The sequence below is a fragment of the Danio aesculapii genome, chromosome 22 (assembly GCF_903798145.1).
Source record: "Danio aesculapii chromosome 22, fDanAes4.1, whole genome shotgun sequence".
Taxonomy (NCBI): Eukaryota; Metazoa; Chordata; class Actinopteri; order Cypriniformes; family Danionidae; genus Danio; species Danio aesculapii.
This window is the reverse complement of record NC_079456.1, coordinates 11290199-11313025: the sequence shown is the minus strand read 5'-3', so window position 1 is coordinate 11313025 and position 22827 is coordinate 11290199. Positions and strand designations below refer to the sequence as shown.

Genomic DNA, 22827 nt, shown 5'->3' with positions numbered 1-22827 from the left:
AGTAAAAGACAAAACTGTACACTTCAGTCCACAGGAATGTTTAGCACTTCAAACCAACCGATAAACTAGCTACATCCACCTAGGACAACCATGCCTTTTATCCCAGAGGAGTCTGTACAGGACGTACTGCCTCACGCAGTCCGCATAGACCTTCAGGTGGTCCACATGTTCTCTTTTTACAGTGCACTCTCTGTGGGGTGCTGTTGGCTGTCATTGACTTGCTGGTGCCATTTGTTGACAGTTTAATGAGCGGGACATGTTACGGACCGTCAACACAGCACTTTTAAACATTAAATCCACACATCATTATGTTGGGTGCAGCGTTCTTTTGGATTCAAATGACTGAACCTCATTACAGCACCAGCAGAGCAACCGCCTGGTGTTTAGAACGAGAGATTACTACAGCAGCATAAAACACAAGTTCAAGTTTTAAAGTCACCCTGTAGGAGCTTAATCACAAAAATAGAGCAGAAGCGAATGAAGAAAGCCAGACCGAAGACAATGGAAAGGAGCAAAGTACAGCAAAAGTGAATAAAGAATACTATAATAGAAAAAGATATGCCAGATAAAAATCTGAGTACAGCAACAGAAGGCAATTCAATACAGGACTCTATGATTTTGGTGAAGTAGAAACAGAAGCACATAATCCAGACATAAAAGCAAAATTAGCTGTGTAAATGTTGGCAAAATAAATCTGAAGTTGTGCTGTACACCTAATCAGATCACAATGTGGACAAATGTTTGTGAAGAAACTCACAACAACCCACCAAAATAAAGGGTCATATTTAACTTGAAAAATTTTACTATTGTACAGTAGAATGTATTTTCAGAAGTAATAATAATAATAACAACAACATTTATAATCACCCTTGAGGGTGTCACGGTGGAGCAGTGGGTAGCACGATCGCCTCACAGCAAGAAGGGCGCTGGTTCGAGCCTGGGTCAGTTGGCATTTCTGTGTGGAGTTTGCATGTTCTCCCCGTGTTCGCGTGGGTTTCCTCTGGGTGATCCGGTTTCCCCCACAAGTCCAAAGACATTGGGTACAAGTGATTTGGATGAGCTAAATTGGCCGTAGTGTATGAGAATGAATGGATGTTTCCCAGTGATGGGTTGCAGCTGAAAGGGCATCCGTTGTGTAAAACATATGCTGGATAAGTTGGTGGTTCATTTCGCTGTGGCGACCCCAGATTAATAAAGGGACTACGGCACAAATAAAATTAATTAATGAATAATCACCTTGATTTGTGCTTCTCTAGAGCACAAATAATTTGAAAAATGTTGACATCCTATTATCTTTCACAACCATAGTTAGAAAAACTAATACTGTAGAAGTCAACGGTTACAGCTTCAAACATTCTTCAGTACAACAAAAAAAAAAAAAAAAAACTCAAACTGATTTGGAACAAGTCAAAGATGAGAAATAATGACAATTTTCATTTTTGGGTGAACTACCCCTTTAAATAATTTGACAAAGTTCATCTATTCATTTTCATTCGGCTTAGTCCCTTTTTTATCAGGGTTCACCACAGCAGAATGAACTGCCAATTATTCTGGCGCGTGTTTTTTACGCAGCGGATACACTTTAATCCACAACCCAGTACTGGGAAACCCACTCTCACATTCACATGCACTCATACACTACGGCCAACTTAGTTAATCCAATTCACCTACGTCTTTGGACCGTAGGGGAAACCGGAGCACCCAGAGGAAACCCATGCCAACACGGGGAGAACATGCAAACTCCACACAGAAATGCCAACTGGCCCAGCTGGGACTTGAACCAGCAACTTTCTTGCAGTGAGGCAACAGTGCTAACCATTGAGCCAACGTGCCGCCTAATTTTAGAAAGCCATACTAATTTCTTAACACCCCTAAAAATACATTATTGTTAAACTCCTAATGAATGTTTCTTAAATTTAGTAAGTTCATTCATTTTCTTTTTCCCGTGCAAACTCCATACAGAAATGCCAACTGACCCAGCCGAGGCTCGAACCAGTGACCTTCTTGCTGTGAGGCGAACGTGCTATCCACTGTGCCACCGTGCAGCCCATTTTATTAAGTTTAGTGTTTTAAATGTTCAGTACCTAAAATATATTTCAACCATAAAAAAAATAATTGAAAAAGTACAGAACGGACTAAATTCAACAGAATTTAGAGCAGACAAAAGAGAACATAGTTACAACAGAAAAGAACAGAATAGAATGAATGGAACAGAATACAACATAATAAAGTAGAAAAGATCAGAACAATGGGACAGAACACAAAAGAAGTAACAGAACAGAATGAAACAAAACATAATAAAACAGAATACAATGAAACACAGAAGAAAATATATAACAAATATTAATAGAAAAATGGAAAAAGCTAAATAAAATAAACAGAAGTAGTCCAACAGAATGTATTTTTCAACAGGGGAAGAAAGAAGCAGCTACCACAGATATGGACCACATGTCTAATGATCAGAAATGCTTATTCGTCAATTTGGCCCAGGCCATGAATAAACAAATCCTTCTGCAGCAAGTATAACAGAAACCCCTCAAGCACATACAGAATTTCCTTATTTATCTAGTGAGGGAATATTTCTGGTGTATAAATTCTTCCTGTCTTGTAAAAAAAAGTATCTAATCTGATCTTGCAACACTTGTCCATCAGTTAGCAATGCGAAAATCAGATCTGTGCAGAAACTGTTAACAGCAGCTGGTCAGGCTTCACTCAGCATCTTGCTAATGAGCCACTCGGATACATTTATTTCCCTTGTACGAAGTTCTGTTTGGATTGGTATCTTTTTACAGGACTAACATAAAGCAGAGCGCTCTTCTATGCTGTCTGGGAATTCACTTGCCTGATGTTTACTTACACTGTAGGTTTTATGTTGTGTAACCTATTATGCAACCTGGCTTTTCTCCAAATGTGATTTCTGTTGATTCGATCATGCAAATAAGATCCAACATTTTGGGAATGGTGCAAATTATCCAAGGAATCTGCTTACCTGAAATAAAAGGTTCATTATTATGTTAATCATATACCAAAAAACCAAAGATATTTAACGGGTACTACTAATCACCACAGTACCTTGATACAAATGCAGAGAAATCTTTAAATTCAACTCCATCCACAACAATATTGAGCTCAGTAACTCTCCTGTGCAGAACATTGTCCTCCTGTAAATAAATTAAATAGTTAAATAACATCTTTAATGATCTCTTCAGCCTGCAAGATGTGCATTTATGCCTTTATTCTATTACCTGTCATTACACTGAAGCCTTGTCGGATTTCCGTCTCTTCAGGAAAATGTTTTTGTGGTGAGGACATAAATCTGCTTTCGCCAGTGTTTCTTTATATAACATTTTAATTTATTCACCACTATTATTGAGATCTGGATAAAATTGAAATAAAACTTTGACTTTTCAGTTTTAATTGCGACTTTCCGGTTCATCTTGAAAAGTTCAAACCCAAATAAAACCTTCATTTTTAGAGTCCCACAGTGATCTTCTGACAGACTGCCAGTATAAAATAACTCACAATTTTTAAGGTTTCCATCAGTCACCAACCAACAATTCTGTTCTGAATGAATTAATCGGACTATCTAAATATTTGTGCAAAGGAGGTCCATCAATGTGCTGTATTTATGCTTGTCATGAAGATTGCAGAGAAACAGGAAGAACTGCTAAAACTATAAATGCCAAGTTTAATCCATTGAAGAGACTGCTGCACAAATCCCTAACATTAAAATTACAATTTTAGGTGCAAATGGACACACGCTGCCCTCTAGTGTTTTGTGTAAGAAAAGAAGAACATACAGGACTTGATGGTTATAAAGGTGCAAGAAACCCTCGAGTACTTTTTTTGAGATTTTAACAGATTTGTGTGTGTTGTGCATCATTTAAGACAACATTTGCACCTGTTAGCTTTATTTGTGGGGAAAATGCATAATTTGGAGCTTTTGTCTGCTAGTGGAGTGATGATGCGTCGGTTTCTCATTATTATTCATAGCGTTTTAGTCATAGCTATTTTCTTATTCTATGAGATGACCCTGATTTTTGACAACTTTCTCTGAAGAAAAGTTAAATGCCATTGCCAGTGCAATGCATTGCATAATCCTGATCACTTACCTCACATCTCAACAAGACACATGACCACATTATTTGAGGTGTTATGGTAACTGTGCATAAAAGTGTAAATGGCTTTCAAAATATTAGTGCTTGGTAAAAATTATAGAACATATAAAAATAATTGCTAATGGTAACTTATATTCTACTTAGTGGAATATCTACACACAGCCTTGGAAAAATCTTAGAGTTCACTTGAAATTTCTTTGAACTTACTGGGTGTATTGGGTAAAATATTAAGACTTGATTTATTCTGTTATGTTAAAATTTATTTCAAATTGAAATTTTTTTTGCATTTTTTCAGAAAATTACAATTGGTCAAAAAAACAAATGAAGAGTTTAGATGCAAAAATCTCTAAATGCCGTCTGAAATTTTCCTCTAAAATATATTTTTTAATTAGACTCCTGTGTGTATGTTTAGTAATATCACTTTTATGGCAAATAATAAGTCCTTTTCCTGGTCTTTAAAGTGAAATATTTCGACATAAACAAAGGAGGCTGTGTTCATTTTCTATGGAAATTTCTGACAGTACTTAGCATCTGAACTCTTCAAATGTTTTAATTTTTTTATTTTATTTGTGTTCTATAGCTGCTTTGCAAGCTTTACATTTGAATTACTCTGAAAAGAGAAGTTAATAATTGTGTTAATGCTAGGCATGTATATTTAGTGGTGTCTTTGTACCTGAATCTCAGTCACTGCAAATTCAGCTTGGAACAAGAGTAACCTGCAGTGACCAGCAAGTCTGAGCTGCTGTACGAGTTTCCTTTCACCTGAAGAGACAACACAAGTTAATACAACTTAAACATATAAATCCACAAATAAAGGATTTATGTAACTGTTTTTATTTTATATCAATAAACATAACTTCTAAATGTCTGCACAACTGAGGGATTAATCTCACTTTTATGCAACGTCTTCACAAAACACTCATTAAGAGTAATCCCGTTGATTTCTGTCTGTTGTCTGAGGTCTTTTTCCAGCTCTCTAACTTCTGTGATCAGCTTTGAAAGTGCATGTTGCTGTGCTCCTCCACCTCCTCTCTCCTCACAGGCTAATTTTCTGAAAAAAATTAAATCAAATAAAAAACGTGGCCAGTTCTCAGATGAACCATTTTCATTGCAGTCATTCAATGTAGATTTCACACAACAAACAGAGAATTTGTCCCTTTTACTAACACTCCTCGCTGTAGACGATCTCCATGTTGTATAAAAATGGACCGTAAAGTCTCCTCCTGTTCAGCCTCCAACATTTTAATTTCCTGCTGGAGAATCTGAATCTCCTCTTCATATTTCTGCTCCATGATCTATTTCAACCTACTTTTAAAAAGCTGTTTTTGAAAAGACAAGAAAGAAAAGAAATAGAAAGTACAATTACATGATACATGTCAATAGGCCTGTCACGATATCTTTTTTTTATTGTACGCATTATTGCACCAAAATATATTGCGATAAATTATATTATTGTAATTTTAAGACCATTTTTTGCCACTCATTATATAATGTCAGAATGACAATATAATATCACAATGCAAGTACACTCTTCCGAAGAACACATAATATTTTATTCTTAAGAATATTTAATTTAATTATAGTCATTTTAATAATCAGGCATTCGAATCAGAATGTGAAAACGCATATCTTAGATAAATTCTAATAAATTTTAACAAAAAAAAGTCCAAGGTAAAAAAGTAACAGAGGCTGCGATATCTGCTATCAGATCTATTTTCAGTTGTGAGGCGCCCACATAAAAAATATACTATAGTAATTTATACTAAATTGTGTTTTTTAACCATACTGACACTGACACCTCCTATGGAGATAGCGATGTTGCGCAATCAGATAATATGTTGCTAGAATTGGCTTTTATGTATATGCGATATATATTGCATCACCAAAAATGATTGAGGTCATGTCCATGTGTTGTGCAATAAGTCGATATATTGATTATTGACAGGCGTACATGTGAACCCTAATATGTGACCACAAAACATCCTCAGTGTCAATTTTCAGAAATTGAGATTTAAAATCACCCGAAAGCTGAATAAATAAGAGTACAATTTATGTGTGATTTGTTCGGATGAAACGAAATTTAGCTGATATACAACTATTTGAGCATCTGGAATGTAAGGTTTTAAAAAAACTAAATATTGAGAAAAATAAAAAAAAAGTGTCCAAATTATATATATTTCTAATCAGAAATTAAGCAAATTTACAGTGTAAAATTTACAAAATGTCTTAATTAAACATGATCTTTACTTAATATTCTAATGATTTTTGTCATAAAATCTATCATTTTGACCCATTCAACATAAGACATAGATACAGAATGATAATTTGCAGATTATTTACAAACTAATTAGCCAATGACCGTTAAAATTTTAATGGTTATAATTATTCTGCTCAGGACAAAAAACAATAATTGAGGTAAAGTTTTATATTCACACATTCTTTCAGTTACAACTTGTGACATGCTCCTTATAATGTTTACCAAGGTACTTTGAATATTCAATGTGAAATCACATGTAACATTAGCACTATTTAATTGACTGTGAACAATGTTGTACTTTGATAGTCATTGGCTGCTAATATAATTTCCCTGTTTAGAATTTGCAAACTTTTCTAAAATTATAATATTAAGGAGAAACTCCAAATTAATAAATATAAAACCAACTTTACCTCAGAAAACCAACATATGCCATACAAAAACAAAATATAAAACGTGTGGAAAGAAACTTCACTAACTTACACATTTCGAAGAGTAGGTCATGTCGAAAACTCATTTAGGCGTATTACAAACTGACAGATAATTGCAATGTCTTGTTAATAAACACTTTTAACAGGAATTAACAGGAATTTACCATGTATTGAGTAAGAATCAATGACAGAAGTTCGACATGACAGATCAAAATAAACCAGAAGAGTTCACTGAGGAAATACATTTGAAGTTCCTGTTATTTTTTGTTATGTTATATGTATTGAATACGTTATATATAACTTAAATAAATCATACGAGTGTATAAAGGAATAACGTTAAACTTACCTTACTGTAGTCAAAAAGACGAACGATATGAGTTTACGACTGATTCAACTAAATCCCGCGTCAACACGGAACATACCAAATTAGAGTTGCAGGGTTAAGTCGCTTCTATAAACAGCATAAAACGTTTGTATATTCATCTAAATAGCATTATTATTAGACGTTGCTGTTATAAACTGGTTAATTACTGCGTATTTTTATTGTACGTGTGGGATAAATAGGATTTTCCCCAAGATTGCTTTTCTTCATTCGTTGTCTCTGTTTTGATATGGAACTTTCCAAAACACTGCGTTACATTCCCAAACGGAACCAAAAATACGTCCGTGGTGCCACAGCGGAACAGTTACAGTGTAACATCAGTTTGTACATGTGAATCTTTGGCATGATCGTAAGTCTTGAGTTTATGTTTAATTTTTATAACAGTGCTTTTATTTTACCTTTAGGAACATTTTATTAAATTTTTTACTATGCCATGTAAGGTGATATTGTAATAATCATGTTTACTATGTATGTAATCATATTAAATCTTTACGTCTCTGTGTTTTAAACATAATTTAAGTAATGTAAGTGTCGTTTTGATACGTTTTGATTTAGTGCTTTTGTGTAAAGTAAATGGTAACTATATGTACACAAAGACTACTACTAAATTTACATACTCTTGCTAAATTTGCAAAGTCCATATAACTGTATTCAATCATACGTTGTAACATTTAGCAGTATAAATGGTTTTTAACATTGCGTAGTACCTTATAGAGCAACAGTTTTTTTCTACTTGTATGTTTTTTAATTTAGTAAATTGGATATACTATTGTCATTGTTTTATTTGTTAATTTAATTTATTTATTTGTATTTTATTGTCATTTGTTAAGTGACAGTTGTATGTTCTGTAAGGCTTGTATATGTATAGTCTATCTGTACATTTTGGGGATTTCTGCATTGTGTATTATGTGTATTTTGATACCACAGAGGAGGAGTTGCTTGTATGACATTTGGCCATGAAGCGATTGTACATTGGTGGTCTCAGCCACACAGTGACCGAGAAAGATCTCAAAGACAGATTTGGGAAATTTGGTGACGTTACAGATGTGGAAATTATTACGAGGAAAGACGATCAAGGTAGGAATTGCGCTGACACCAACTGAAATCTGTTTGCAAAATTAACTATTTTATTAAACTGATGTATTATTATGTTATTATAGTGTTTTGTGTAATAATGTTTTGATCTGTTTACAGGAGCTCCTCTGAAGACATTTGGCTACATCAACATAAACATCACAGATGCTGAATTTAAGAGATGTACATGTGTTTATTGTACTCCATATACTTGATTTTTTAAAACTTTTGTGATGTGTTAATGTAATATTAAGATACATTTTGGCAAACTGCATCAGAAAGCAGATGAGGGAGACACATTTCTGTTTACACTTGGTGTTTTAAGTAGGGTTGGGCGATGTTGACCAATTTGGCATTGTACGATGTCTAATGTGAAATGTCATGATGGATGATGGCATCATCGTCATAGGTGGTGAATTATTATTTATGAATAATTAATTAATTTATAACGAATTCATTATTTGTAGCCTACCATTTCAACTACCTGACCCGCATGGTCTTTGTTTTACCCATAACCAAATCACAAATAGATAAAGATAAGCTGCACACAAATTACCATATGTCCATCACTTTTTCCGCAGGACTCTGGCATGAATAGGCAGAGTGATCTGTGTCATTATAATGCCGTCGACAAACTTGGTTGGTAAAAAAAGTTGCACAACCAACAGGAACCAACCAACAGTATCTGAGGTTTTCGCTACAATTACTAAGTACAAGCGTGAAAGCGAAAGATCGAAGCAGTGTACTGACGCTGTGACACGTTACCTGATATATTCAAAAGACAGAAGAGTCGTTAGGTAGACACAAGATTAAATAAATATCATGTTTAACAACTCTAGTGAGACGCGATCCAGCGGTACATCCTTGATAAACTGTCTGACGTGCACTGGTCTTTGAGATTTTGTGCTCAAAGCACCCGCTGACTACCTGGAGCTCAGACGTACACATGCTGCAGTGCATGCCAGAGAGTGTGTGTGTGGTCACATGATGTGCGTTTTCAGTGCAGTATAGTGTGGATGGAGCGCTGTTCAGAAATGCCAGATGAAACGCCAGTATGGCCGTGGATCATTTTCATTCTAAAATGCCATTTTAAAACTAAGATGTATTAGTGTAAATGGAGCCTAAGTGTGTATTTTTCGTGAGTGGGTTGCTGCTGCAACGGGGACAGGGCAGAGGATCGCAATGTTGACTCAGCATTGTGATGTCTATAGGCGATGGATGATGGCATCAACCCAACCCTAGTTTTAAGTCAATAAGTGGGTATATATTTGTGTTTTTAGATTTTTTTTATTTGTCAAACTAACATTGTGAAATAAGCTCAAAAGCTAAATTTTTTGGTTTGTGTTAGGATCATACTAGTAACAAAACATTGTGCTTTTTACTTTGTTTTTTCACCTTCATACCTAACTTAACATTTCAGAGATAAAAGTTTAAATCCAGAGTGGCTAGCACATTTCAACAGCTTTTCCTGTAATGTGTTAGAATTAAGTCTTAAACCTGTACTTGGCTTTGCTGACTTGTGATTGGATCGACAAAAGCAGTTCTTAATCCCAGGTGTAAACCGGACCTTTATATAATGCAGTATATAACATGGCATTTGCCTTTTTGTACAGGTGTAGGCATTTTAAATAAGTCCACATGGAAAGGTGGAACCCTGCTCATTCAGTTGGCAAAGGAAAGCTTTCTGCACAGGTAAAAGCTCTCTTCAACCAGTAGATTGGTTAAAACGGTTGGTTGAATTGTTGTAATATTATAATATGCAATTTACATATATATATATATATTTTTTGCTCAGACTTGCTGAAGAACGAGAGCAACAAGTTGAAAAGATCAAGACTCCAAAAACTGCCCCTCAGGAGAAATTGGTTGACTCATTTAAAGCAGCCGGTGTTGAAAACTTCCACATGAAAGCTGCGGTTCCAGGAACTGAAATTCCTGGCCATAAGGTCTGTGTTCATAATTTTTGATTTTGATTAATCTTTTTAACTTTTCTCCAGTTGTGAAAAATTGACCGATGCTGATTAAACATTGGTTTATGCATCTCCACTTTTCCAGGATTGGGTCGTGAGTAAATTTGGGAGGGTCCTTCCTGTCTTGAATCTGAAATCTAAAGGAAAGAACAAGATATCCTTTTTTGAGTTATTTATTTTATAAATTTTACTTAGAAACATTCATAAAGATATGTTTGCAGGTGTTAAAATGCTCTTTTGCTTGAAGGAAAAGGTCGCTGAGATCATAAAACAGCTTAGTTTATTAAACTCATAGATCTAGGATCACTTGAATAAAAGCACAATGATATTACACAATTTAATTCACTATCTACCCTTAACTCTCATGAAACGTCTTCAAATATGATCCGTCCAAACACTGTCATAACATCAAGAGACTGGAGACTGCGGACGATTTCACATCAGTGTCCGAACTGACATGGGAGGTTGAAGGTGGAGATGACGAAATTAGCAAGAAAAGGAGAGGAGAGTTTCCAAAGCAGAAAACCGGTCCCAAAAGATCCAAAGTAGACTTGAGTTTGTTTCTTAGCAATGGAATTAATGCGCCTGCATCTGTAAACAAGAACAAAATCCAGCAACGTGACCTTCCTGCTATCAAAACAGAAAAAACGGTTATTAAAAAGTCAGTTTGTGTTTTTGACAGTGATGTAGACTCTGAAGACGAAATCAAGATGTTGGTTGCTCAAGAACATTTGAGGGACTCCAAACCAACCTCCACAGTGGATGACGAGGACAACCTGGAGGTTGTGGGAGATGATTTTGTAGTGAAATCCAATGCTCTCTGGGGTGGAGCAGAACAAAGTGATGTAAAATCGCTGCTAACTTCATCAAAAGAGGATGAAGAATACGACTCTGCAGACACTGATGAAATCCTCACTAAGAGCAAGACCCCTAAATTGCAAGATTCTCCAACAAAATCCAATACAAATGAGTGTTCATCTGGATCTGATGATGGTGGCGATGATGAATCTGATGATGATTTGAGCGTAGATTCTGATTATGAAGCCATGATGATGGGAAACTGTTACCGCTTGGATCTTTCCCTTGCAGACTTGGAGCAACTAGCCAAAAGCGCAGAGGGAATTTCAGATGATGAACATGTAGAAGAACCCGAAGAGCCCAAGACTAAAAGTGCACCGCCCAAAAAAACAGGCAATTGCCCTGAAGATATCCTGGCTTCACTTCTTGGAGATGACACTCCTGAGAAGGAAAGTAAGAAGAAGAAGAAGAGTCAGGGCACTGCTAAATCTCTTCCTGCTTTCATTGGAACAAAGGCTCTTTTTGGAGATCCTGGGCCCATCCTGAAAAGAGTCTGTCAAAGTACAGACTCTGAATCTCCTAAAAGACTCAAACAAGACCCGAAATTGAAGAAACCAATTGTTTCAGATGATTTAAGCCAACTGAATTCTTCAAACCAATCATCACAACAGAAACTGTCAACTATACAAGTGCAATCAATGACAACAAAACTTGAAAATGAAGTGTTTAAATCAGAAGATAATTCTTCCTGTCAAGAATCCACAAGCAGCAATGAAGAAGAAAGAGCTAAAACCAAACTAAAGAGTAATGTTGCCTCTTGTAAATCAAACACTTTAATCAAACCCAAGGATACAAAGCCCTCAAGTAATGACTGTTCTAGTGAGGAATCAGAAAAAAATGAGAAAAACGCTCAAGTCTCCAATTCTCAATCCTCTTTAACAGCGCAATCTGCAAGAACACTTTCTCAAAGTGAATTAAAGACCCCTAATAACTTGACCACCCCAATCAAACCCAAACAGACGAATCTCTCCACTTTTATCGGTAGCGAATCTTCAAGTGAGGAATCAGAAAGCAGTGTGGAAGAAAATATCACTTCCAAAATGTCTTCAGCCACACAATTGGTAAAAACAATCCCTAAAGCCAAAATAAACGCATCAAATACACCAATCAAACCCAAACAGATGAATCTCTTAACTTCCACCAGTAGCGAATCTTCAAGTGAGGAATCAGAAACCAGTGTGGAAGAAAATATCACTTCCAAAATGTCTTCAGCCATACAATTGGTAAAAACAATCCCTGAAACCAAAATAAACACATCAAACACACCAATCAAACCCAAACAGGCCTCCAGTTCCACCAGCAGTGACTCTTCTGGCGATGAACAGGAGTCTAGTGATGAGGAAGAAAAGTCCAAACCTGTAGAGTCCCATTCAAAAGTTCTTCACACGATGGTTGTTGACGCTCAGAAGCAACAGCAGGACAACCAGAAACGGATAGCGGCGCTGGAGCAACGGCAGAAAGAGACTGAGCAGCAGAAGAAACTCATTCAAGGCGCTCTTTCCAATGTGGTGAGTAGAATTAGATGTCTATAAATATCATTCATACATCGTGTGATCTATATTTTGTCTAGTGAATGGGGTTTAAATCGGGAATAGACCACATTTAAAGGGATAGTTAACTCAAAAAGGAAAATTCTGTCAGTATTTGCTTAGCCTTTACTTGTTTTTAACATTTGTGAGTTTCTTTCCTCTGTTATTTCTGCAACCTTTGACTTTCATAATATTTTTTTTTACTACTATGGAAGTCAATTCTTCGAGGTTTTGTGTTCAACAGAACCACTTGAGTGTTATTAAATAGTGAGTACATTTTCTTTTTGTATGTGAAAATTATTCCTTTAAGGATGCTTAATATATTTATATGATGTAATTGGTTAGTTTTAGGATATTCTTTTTATTTTACGATTATTGTTAACAAAATAGCATAAAAAACAAAAGAGAATAATAAAAATTATTTACATCCATGGTGAGAATGCATGTAATAATATAATTCCTTCCAGAATAGTCTGAAATGACCACCTTCATTATATGCATGGGGATAACACAGAATAATATATATAATATATATATACGTATACACACATTAGCATGTGTTTATCTATCAGTTGAGCATCTTCTATTTGTTTATAACAACAAAGTCAGGTCTTCTGACTGAAATGTATTCTACCCATTTCCTCCATTTTTCCAGGAATATATCCTTCTTTAAATTAACTACAGAAGTGATTTTTTTTTTCATTGTATAGATCTCAATAGTTAGCATCTATCCAATTATTTAAGGTTGGTCACTCTTGTTGTAGCCATGTGCGTGTGATTGCTTTTTTACTGCAGTTTTAGCATTTTTGTAGGTTAGTATTTAACAAAGGTTAAACGTAATCTTGAGCAAATATTGGCAAAAATAATGGATGCTTATTTATTATAGTGGACAAAACATTGTGAAACTTTTCATGTAGAGTTGAAAACTGTATTATAGTTTTTGTTCGTTTTAATGTACATAACCAGAAATAAAAATCTGCACAGTATAAAGGCTAATAAAACATGAAAAAAAATAATAATACATGGACATTTTTAGTCACATGAAGTCATTTGTAAGCCTGGTGGAGATCAAGTAAAACAAATCATGAATTTTTAGCATTTTAAGAATTGAGAATACTTAATTTGCTTGGCAACATTTTGTACTTGGGAAGTTTTTTGTCATTACATTGGTATTTTATTTATTTAAATGTTTTAGTATATAATGTTGATTTTTATTTTTCATAAATGAATTCCAACACAATTATTTGTACTGTCCTAAGTTCTAATATTGTTTCCTCTCTAATATTAAATGGTTAGTTCGCTCAAAAATGAAAAATCTGTCATCAATTTCTCCTCCGCCTCTTGTTCCAAACCCAGGTTTCATTTTTCTGTTGAACACAAATTAAAATATCTTCAGGAACTCTTGTTTTGTGTTCAACAGAAGAACGAAATTCATAAAAGTTTAGAACCACTTGAGTAAATTTGGAGACATTTTCGTTTTTGGGTGAACTGTGCTGTGCTTCTGATTTGTGAACTACACTGTTGGTCGTAGTCAAAAAAAGGGATGAACACCTGTATAATAACCACAGTTTTTTTTTCAGTACAATCAATCAATTTTGTTTTTGTTTAATTTATTTTATTTTATTTTTTTTAATTTGGAGAGGCTTTTGTGTTTATATTTATGCAATAATTAACATCCATTTTCCTCCAATTGAAAACAATGGAATTTTTTGATATTTATTTATTTATTTATTTATTTTATTGCAGTATTTCCAGTTAAAATAAGCCATCTGTCATTCAAATATAATTTGGGGAAGGCAAAATAGCGCCATCTGGTTGTAAAAAAAAGAGAAACGTGTAATAACATTGTGTAACCAATAGGTTTCAGTATTGCTGTATCTACAAAACTGCTTGTGAATTCTCTAGTTTTTTTTCATTCAGAAATTGTGGATTTGAATATATATTCAGACAATTTAAAAGACTTCTTTTTCACAGGTTTTAGACATTTTTAGATTGACAAGATGGTTTGAAGTGTTAGTTTCTGTATTATGATTATAGTCAAAACTGTACATATTGCTATAAGGAGACCACACAAAAATCTTAACAAAAAATATTTTATTCAAAATCCAAAATCTTTCCGTCTAAAATGACCCAAGACTACCAGAGGGTTAAATTATTATTCTTTGAAATGTGTATGGTTATAGCGCTTTCGAACATAGTTTTAGAGTCATTTATTCTAAAATCATATTTTTCAGGATGCAGTGAAAGCAAACAAAGGCAAACACATCGTGTTCGATTCTGATGAAGAAGACAACAACGAAACTGCAAACAAACCCGAACAACAACCAACAAGCCAGAAGAAAAGTCTCTTTGAGGATGATTCAGAATCTGATGAAGATCAAACATTAAAAGCAAAGGCAAATATAGATCAAGTTCGGAATAAGACGTTTATTTTCTTCAGGTTTTTGAATTCTTCTCAATCTATTTTGTATTTATTTCGCTCATAATTCTCCAGGAGGACAGGGCAGGTGGCAGCAAGCTGTTTGACAGTGAAGATGAGGACGATGCTGCTGAAGATGAGCGTTTCCAGATTAAACCTCAGTTTGAGGGTAAAGCTGGAGAAAAGGTTTGAATCGAGTCTTTTTCTGGATGGACAGATTCATAGTTGAGTTTCTTTATAGTCTCAACTGTCTTTCTTTCTTTTTATTATTTCAGCTAATGAAACTACAGGCAAGATTCGGAACCGATTCCAGATTCCAGATTGATTCGAGATTTCTGGAAAGCGACGATGAGCATGAAGATCAAGGTGATTTATGCTTACGGTCATGTAGGAAAACTTAGGAATCACTCTGAAATTCCAATTTTTCCATTTCAGGACATTAAAAAATATCTGATATTTGGCTGGTCTTAAAAGTTGGACCGTGAAACCTTAGATAAACAACAACAACGACATTATAGCATTGGCAAAAATAACTGAATATAACTAAATCAAATAAGTGCAAAAACCGAGTAGCTGTGTAGTCATGTTAGGTTTGTTTTGGGGTTTTTGACTCATTGGATGGAAACTGTTTTATGCGATGTTCCAATTTTGCACATAAGTCTAATTAGCATCTTTGGATATAGCTAAGCACAATAGCACGTCTACACCAGAACAATGCCAAGCCCAGAGCTCATCCTGACTAAAATGCTGTGCAAAAAATCTCCAAAACTCATCCAGAATGATATGAGAGACTGGAAAATGAGCACTTTAAAGGTCCCGTGAAATTTAAAATAAAGTTATTTAGATGTTATTATCAGTATTGTTAGTTTTTAGGATATCTTTAAGCTAGTGCACAACAAAACGGTTAAGAGATTTAAATATATAAAACAAATATAAACACTTATCGTTGACGTATCTCATTTCAGTTGAGATTACGTCAAACATCGAATAAAAAAAATGCACAAAATGACCTTTAAGTATTTAATGCTAAAAGTGGATGTACAGGCATGTGGATCATAAGATGTCCTCAGTTTATCATCCATGACTTCTATATCTTGGCTTTATTTTTGTCAGTTTAATAATGGCGCTGTGTGGGATGTGAAGTTTTATCTTGCAAATGTTAAGACCTTCCAATGACAATAGATTTTTTTTTTAATTATGTCCTGATCTGGAAAACATTTACTTCAATAGGGCGTGCTAACTTTTTCACATGACTGCAAAAATGGGTGATGCAAGCATTATTCACCTTCTTTAAAATAATTTCATATTCAGATACAGCAGCTCCAGGAATATATGCTGAAGAAGAGCTTCTTGAGGAGAAAAAGAAAAGCCTGGACATCCTCCAGGGCATTTTAAACACCAGCATACAGCCCCAAAGCACCAAAAAGAGCAAGACGTTCAAGTATGACCCAATCGGATGACCTTTTAAAGTGTTTTTTTGCTCACGTTGTTTGTTTAATCACCTTGTTTGACGTTGCAGAGATGTTTCGGGTCTGCATTACGACCCAACACGAGAAGAACATGCTGCTTTTGAGACCAAGATTGAGGAACAGAAGAAAGAAAGGTATTTCTCAAACAACTTTTGGATTTTGGTTAGCTTGACTTGTTGTTCAGTGTTTGTTAGCATTTCTTTTGGTTGTCATACAGCAAAGCGGCAAGACGAAAGAAACGTGAGGAGGCTGAAAAACTCCCTGAAGTTTCCAAGGAAGTCTATTATGACGTGTCTGTGGATTTGAAGGACGTCTTCGGGACGGCCAAAGAAAACCAGGAGGAGAAGAAAGAGACCATTTTATGGGATAAAGAGGCTGAGGATACTGAAGATGGAGCACCCATGGAGGTCTCCTTCACTTCTAATGTAGAAAGCAATAAAGACTCCTCTGGTGGATTCAAGTTTTCCTTCTTTGGTGATGACACGATTGCGGAAAATAGCGCCAAGACAGGTACATTGATCATTTATGTCATATTAGTTAAGATGTTAAACTTTTGCAACTGGTTTGTTAAATGTTTTTAAATGTAAAAAAAAAAAATATATATATATATACATACATACATACATTATATATATACATACATACATACATACATACATACACATATACATACATACATACATATACATACATATACATACATATACATACATACATATATATACATATATATATAAATGTACACACATTCACACACCGTTGAAGTCAAGGAAATTTTCACAGTATGTCTGATAATATTTTTTCTTCTGGAGAAAGTCTTATTTGTCTTATTTCTGTTAGAATATATATATATATATATATATATATTTATATAGATATTTGACAATGATTGCACATTATGTAAACTTTTTATCTATTAGTCACGATTAATCGCTAAACAGCACTAGTCCTTTAATTTATTTTAAGAGTCTAAAAGTATTGATCCCGTGATGAAGCCTATTAAGAATGCAGTAAGAATGAGCCTATATTTTAACAATTAAAGCAAAATATTATATAGTTCAGTAGTATCACACAAGCAAGTGTGCTGTTGTAGAGAATATGAACACAATCACAACATATGTGATGTTCATTTTATACAGCTGTTCAACAAACAACACGGTTATACTGTACCTGGACCTAATGTTTTCTTCTTTAGTTTTACTAATGAAAATTGTTTCAAATTTGGGGCAGAATTTTAGAGTACATCTGTTTTAGAATGGATCATTTGAGCCAATGTTTCAGGAATTAATTCCTTTGCTTTGCTTCTGAGTTAATGAATGAATGAAGCATTTTTTAATAAATATTTTTAATTAATCGCTTATTATCTTGAGATTTAGATTTGTGATATTATCATTGTCTATTATTAACAAGTCAAAATCTTAAAAGGTTCCAGCACAATTTGCTAACGTAAATTTTGTTTATAATTCTTGAATATGTTTGTTTTTGTCAATATCACACATAACGCTGTTATGTTATGCAACTTATTACTATTTCAGTGTATATCATTTATTAAAATGTTTTTTTTTTTGGACCAATTAGATGAATACAAAATAGAGACAATAAAAGCAGCCAAGTTCTCTTGGCAAGTGGACCCTCGTTTCCAGGACAGCAGTTCAGACGAGGAAGGAGTCGATGAGGTTGAGGAGGACCAATCAGCTTCTGTCAACGCCCAAGAGTAACTACATTATCATTTATTCAATAACCTACATTTTGTAGTGCTGGAGACTTTTCAGTAAGAGGTGTATTTACTGATGCTAAACCAGTTTAAAGTGCACATAAAATCAAAATGTGCAAAGTTTATTTTACTAGAGCACACTGTTCATTTTAAATTGAACAACTAATCCGTGCTGAACAAAAAACTTTAATCCGACCATTTGCAACAGTAATCCTTGTTTGATTACGTAATTTTGATGGTTTGGGTGAGATATGCTTAGCCACGCCCCTCCAACCATTAGTTTGCTGTGAGTGAAAGATGAGTGGAGGAGCTCAACTCCGCCCCTACTCAATATTCAGTTTGAGTTGGAAATGCATCACCGTACTACAATAAAAGCCTGCAGCAACTTTAAACTGGGCTACTTAAAGTTCTTATGTTTATACAATATTGCGATTATTTATTAGAAATGATTTGTCTATGAACGCCATTAATTGATGTGCGTCATTTAATCAAATCACCTTTGTCTCCTTCAACAATATCTGTTCTCTGATGTGGTTTCTACCAGCATTGACGGGTGGGCTGTATCCACCTGTCGATCACATGAGATTCACCAGCAGCCAACCCCAAACATTCAATCAAGTCACAGCCTAAATTGTTCTAGTGTGGATTTAGATCACACTAGAGAAGAAAAGACTGCTGCAACTTCCATTTCACCTTGTTTTATTTCTAAATCAGCAATTATATTTTGTGCAGGGAACCACCGATGCCATCAAAAAAGGCATTTTTCTTTTTCCATAAAGATGACGAACGGTTAAAAGGTGAGAATTAAGCTATTTTTCTCTGTTAAAGGAACACTCCACTTTTTTGGACGCATTTTACAACAGTTAAACAGCTGAGATTTACCATTTTTTTAATCCATTTAGTCAATCTCAGGGAACGCTTTTAGCTTAGCATAAAGGCATAAAGCATTGAATCAGATTAGATCATTAGCATCTTGCTCAAATTGCAAAACGATCAAAACTCAATTCTTTTTAAAGAGTTTTAGTTTTTTTTTTTATTGAGATGCTAATGGTCTAATTCGATTCAATGGTTTATGCTAAGCTAAGCTAAAAGTGCCCATCCCAGACCCAGAAATCGTCTGAATAGATTCAAAAATGGTGAAACTCAACTATTTAACTGTAGCGAAGTTGTAAAGTAAGCCTATCCCTAACCACCCCACCCAAAAATGGAATGTTCCTACTTTTAAAAATTAAGATATTCATTAGCGATTATTTAAAAACATGTATTAACTAATAATGGGCTATTTAAATCATTATAATTATTATTAATTTGCTTTTTTTAGGTCATTTTTTTCATAATGAGTATTTGTTGTTTACTTCTGTTCTGTTTTTCATCAGAGGGACCAGGAATGTTCTGTAGAAGCGGGAACCTAAAAGACCAGAGGGAAGCCTGGGAAGAGAAAAGAATGTCACTTAGAGAGGTACAACTGAACACTTAATTATTAGTAAAAATAATATAAATCTCAATGCAAACAACAAAGTTTACCCAAAACGTGTGCATTAAAATATATGGTAACATTTTACACTAAGGTTGCATTCATTATATCATTTACTAACATGAGCAATTAATGAACAATACTTATTCATCTGTGAAAATGACAATAAAATAGTTCGTTGTTAGTTCTTGTTAACTCTGTAGTTTATAAACCTATGTTAACATGCACAACTTTATATTTTAATAATGTATTAGTAAATGTTTAATTAATGCTATACATTTTATATGTAACGTAATCATGTAGCGTAATTATACAGTTTGTACTGCATCAAATTATGATTAATAAATGCTCTACATGTTTTTTTCATTATTTGTTCTTGTTGTAATGTAAATATATTAACTAATAGACTCATATTGTAAAGTGGATCCATTTATATTAAGTAATGTTTCAGACAAACATTCTTTGTTAATGAATGCTACAGAAAACTGTAGCATAGTAAACTGATAAACTGAAATAAATACTGTAATGCTAGTGTAAACTATGGTGCGTTGTGATTTATAGCGTAGAAAACTGAAGCCTATGGAGTAATTTGTTTACAGTTGTGTTGTACTACAGCAACAATATAATTACTACGACAGTTTAATTCAACTAATTATCTATAGTATGCTTCAAAACACTATAGTATTTTTCATGTAACGTAATTATACAGTATGTACCGCATCGATGACAGGCAAATATATTTTAGTTCAGTAGAAAACTCAGCCCTCTTCATGATATGAAGATCATGACCAACATATGTGCTTATTTTCTGTTTAAATCTCCTTTGAAATGTGGTATAAATCGCAAAAATACAGACTTTCCTCTATGTGTCTATGTGTTTTTTACTTCCCGTCCTCCATCTGAGTTACACGCGTCACCAGAACCACGTGATTTAAAACAACCTATATTTTCCTCTCTATATTAAAATGCGCCATTTAGAGCAAACTAATGACTTTCTTGGCTTGAAAAAAACATTAACATATTTTAAAAGTAATTTTAATTACATTTGTTAATATTGAAAGTGAAAGAGAAACTTATTTGTGACTTGTGTGAAAATATTTTAATATAAAACTTATTTTAATAGAACATGTTTAAATAAAATTAGACAAGGGGTTTTTAATAAAAAATAATTAATGGGAAATGTTTAAAAAGGTGTCTCCTGGAGGGATTTCAGAATATTTATCACTGACTAAATTAAAAGAAACTGATAGGTTTGAAAATTATGTATTAAATATGAGCAATATTTTCCTGAATATAGCCAATGCTTCTGATATGGCATTAAAACATAGATAAATAACATTTTAAAATGGTTGAAAGCATTTTTAATTAAATGAAGTTACAGCTGTTGTGTTTTATCCACCAGGAGTGTCGCAAGAAACACAGAGATGCCAGAAGACGCCAAAGGCCATCACTGAAGACATGAACGTATTTTAAAAGACATTTCATATATATAACATGACAAATATCTGTAAATTATTGTTCAAAATAACAGTACCTAACGCATATTTCCTTTTGGAGTAAATAAATGTTGGTTTCCACCACTAGAGGGCGCAGTGAATATATATTTTTTTATGACAGTTACAGCTGGCTTCAGTGTTTGTTTTCATTCCTCGTTCACTTTCTCCAAACCGCAGGATCAGCCCACGAAGATGTTTGTCATAAACCAACTTTGTGCTTCTCATGTTTGCACGTGCCATATTGAAGATCATTTAGTATTTTCTTTCTCAGAATAATGTGCAAATGGTGCTATTGTTTCTCATCATTGCATATTGTTTACATTTTATATAGGAGAGTAAGATGTGTAGGAAATTCTTCAGCCTTGTCCTAGTTACTATTTTGGCAAACGACAGTGATATTTGACCCCTAGTGTTTATTCTTACTCTAAATCTGCAGTCTCCAGCAGTTTCCACTTACTAGTTCTAAAGGGTAACACAAACCTTGAAGATAAAATATCTGATTACTTAAATTGTGTACTCTTCCAAAAACGCTTTCAGGAAAGGTTTTGATGAACAGCGTGTCGACCTTCTGAAAATGAACCATGCTATACTACAATAAAAATGTAGTTATCGTGGAGTGTTGATTGTGTTACTTCATAAATTAGGCAATTAGGCTACTAACTGTCAGTAAAAATGTATTTTAGATACTTTTATAAATACTGGCTGAAAAGTATTTACTTGACTAAATACTTAAATGAATATTGTCTATGCATTAAGATTTATATACAGATTTTAATTAATAAAATTTTTTTAATAATAGTAATTTGAGTCAGATATGGCCTTTTTTAGCATTATTAAAAATGTTAATATATTAAAATGTTAATATTAATAGAGCATTTAGCATTTGAATGACAAACATTACATTCTTTAATTAACCAAGATAGTTAAACGGTAAAAAGAAAAGTAATATATGTATCAAAACACAACACATTTCAAAGCAATAACACCATTTCATAATTACAATAAAGCTTATTGTTATTGGCATTTATTTCTTTTTACACATGTGCAATTGTCTTACAATTGTAACTTTTAAGTTGAACATTTGAATTAATTCATTAATTTTCCCTTCGGCTTAGTTCCTTTATTCATCTGGGCTCGCCACAGCGGAATGAACCGCCAACTTATCCAACATATGTTTTACACAGCGCATGTCCTTTCAGGTGCAACCCAGTACTGGTAAACACATACACACTCATTCACTCACATACACTACAGCCAATTTAGTTTATTCAGTTCATCTAAAGTGCATGTCTTTGGACTGTGGAGGAAACCCATGCCAACATGAGGCGAACATGCCCAGCTGGGGCTCGAACCAGCGACCTTCTTGCTGTGAGGCGACGATGCTAACCGCTGTGCCACTGTAATGCCTTCACAATATAGTTTTATAACAAAAAACGTATCTGCTTCTCCAATTGATTTACAGAGAACTGTCAAGGTATTATTATTTTCAAATAGTATGAATAACAATAGTAAAATGACCTAAAATGAACGTAATCCGTTACTTTAAATGGAAAAGTAATCCAATTACATTTACTTAAGTACACTCAAAACTAGCAATGTTTTCTTTATGGTTTATACTCCCGTATCGAAAACTATTATT

At 34.1% G+C, this 22827-nt stretch overlaps 2 protein-coding genes across 2 annotated transcripts in view; one reads left to right on the top strand and one right to left on the bottom strand.

The window, feature by feature from the left end:
* cenpp (centromere protein P) overlaps positions 1 to 7225 on the bottom strand; it is a 73473-nt gene extending 66248 nt beyond the window's left edge. Inside the window, exons 1-5 of the mRNA XM_056447256.1 lie at positions 7150 to 7225; positions 5286 to 5437; positions 5012 to 5169; positions 4792 to 4880; positions 3073 to 3161 (exon numbers count right to left, since the gene is read on the bottom strand). Of these exons, the coding sequence (XP_056303231.1) occupies positions 3073 to 3161; positions 4792 to 4880; positions 5012 to 5169; positions 5286 to 5410 (461 nt within the window). The 5' untranslated portion in view covers positions 5411 to 5437; positions 7150 to 7225. The remainder of the gene's footprint in view (positions 1 to 3072; positions 3162 to 4791; positions 4881 to 5011; positions 5170 to 5285; positions 5438 to 7149) is intronic.
* A 239-nt stretch (positions 7226 to 7464) lies between these two features.
* On the top strand, positions 7465 to 21275 carry nol8 (nucleolar protein 8). Its single transcript, XM_056448001.1, has 17 exons — positions 7465 to 7534; positions 8113 to 8262; positions 8380 to 8442; positions 9873 to 9951; positions 10055 to 10205; positions 10315 to 10383; positions 10601 to 12595; positions 14851 to 15012; positions 15111 to 15221; positions 15311 to 15401; positions 16347 to 16476; positions 16555 to 16638; positions 16722 to 17014; positions 18083 to 18218; positions 18951 to 19015; positions 19595 to 19677; positions 21095 to 21275. Exons 2-17 carry the CDS (start codon positions 8142 to 8144, stop codon positions 21152 to 21154), a joined length of 3693 nt encoding a protein of 1230 aa, XP_056303976.1. The 5' UTR covers positions 7465 to 7534; positions 8113 to 8141; the 3' UTR covers positions 21155 to 21275.
* Positions 21276 to 22827: the final 1552 nt, after the last annotated feature.

Bases quoted from the DNA above. Each gene is read 5' to 3' on its own strand.
- nol8 (XM_056448001.1), top strand. From the start codon at position 8,142: ATGAAGCGATTGTACATTGGTGGTCTCAGCCACACAGTGACCGAGAAA. The intron at 17,015-18,082 runs GTACATTGATCA...TGGACCAATTAG, and splicing joins GGAAAATAGCGCCAAGACAG to ATGAATACAAAATAGAGACA. The intron at 19,678-21,094 runs GTACAACTGAAC...TTTATCCACCAG, and splicing joins AAAGAATGTCACTTAGAGAG to GAGTGTCGCAAGAAACACAG.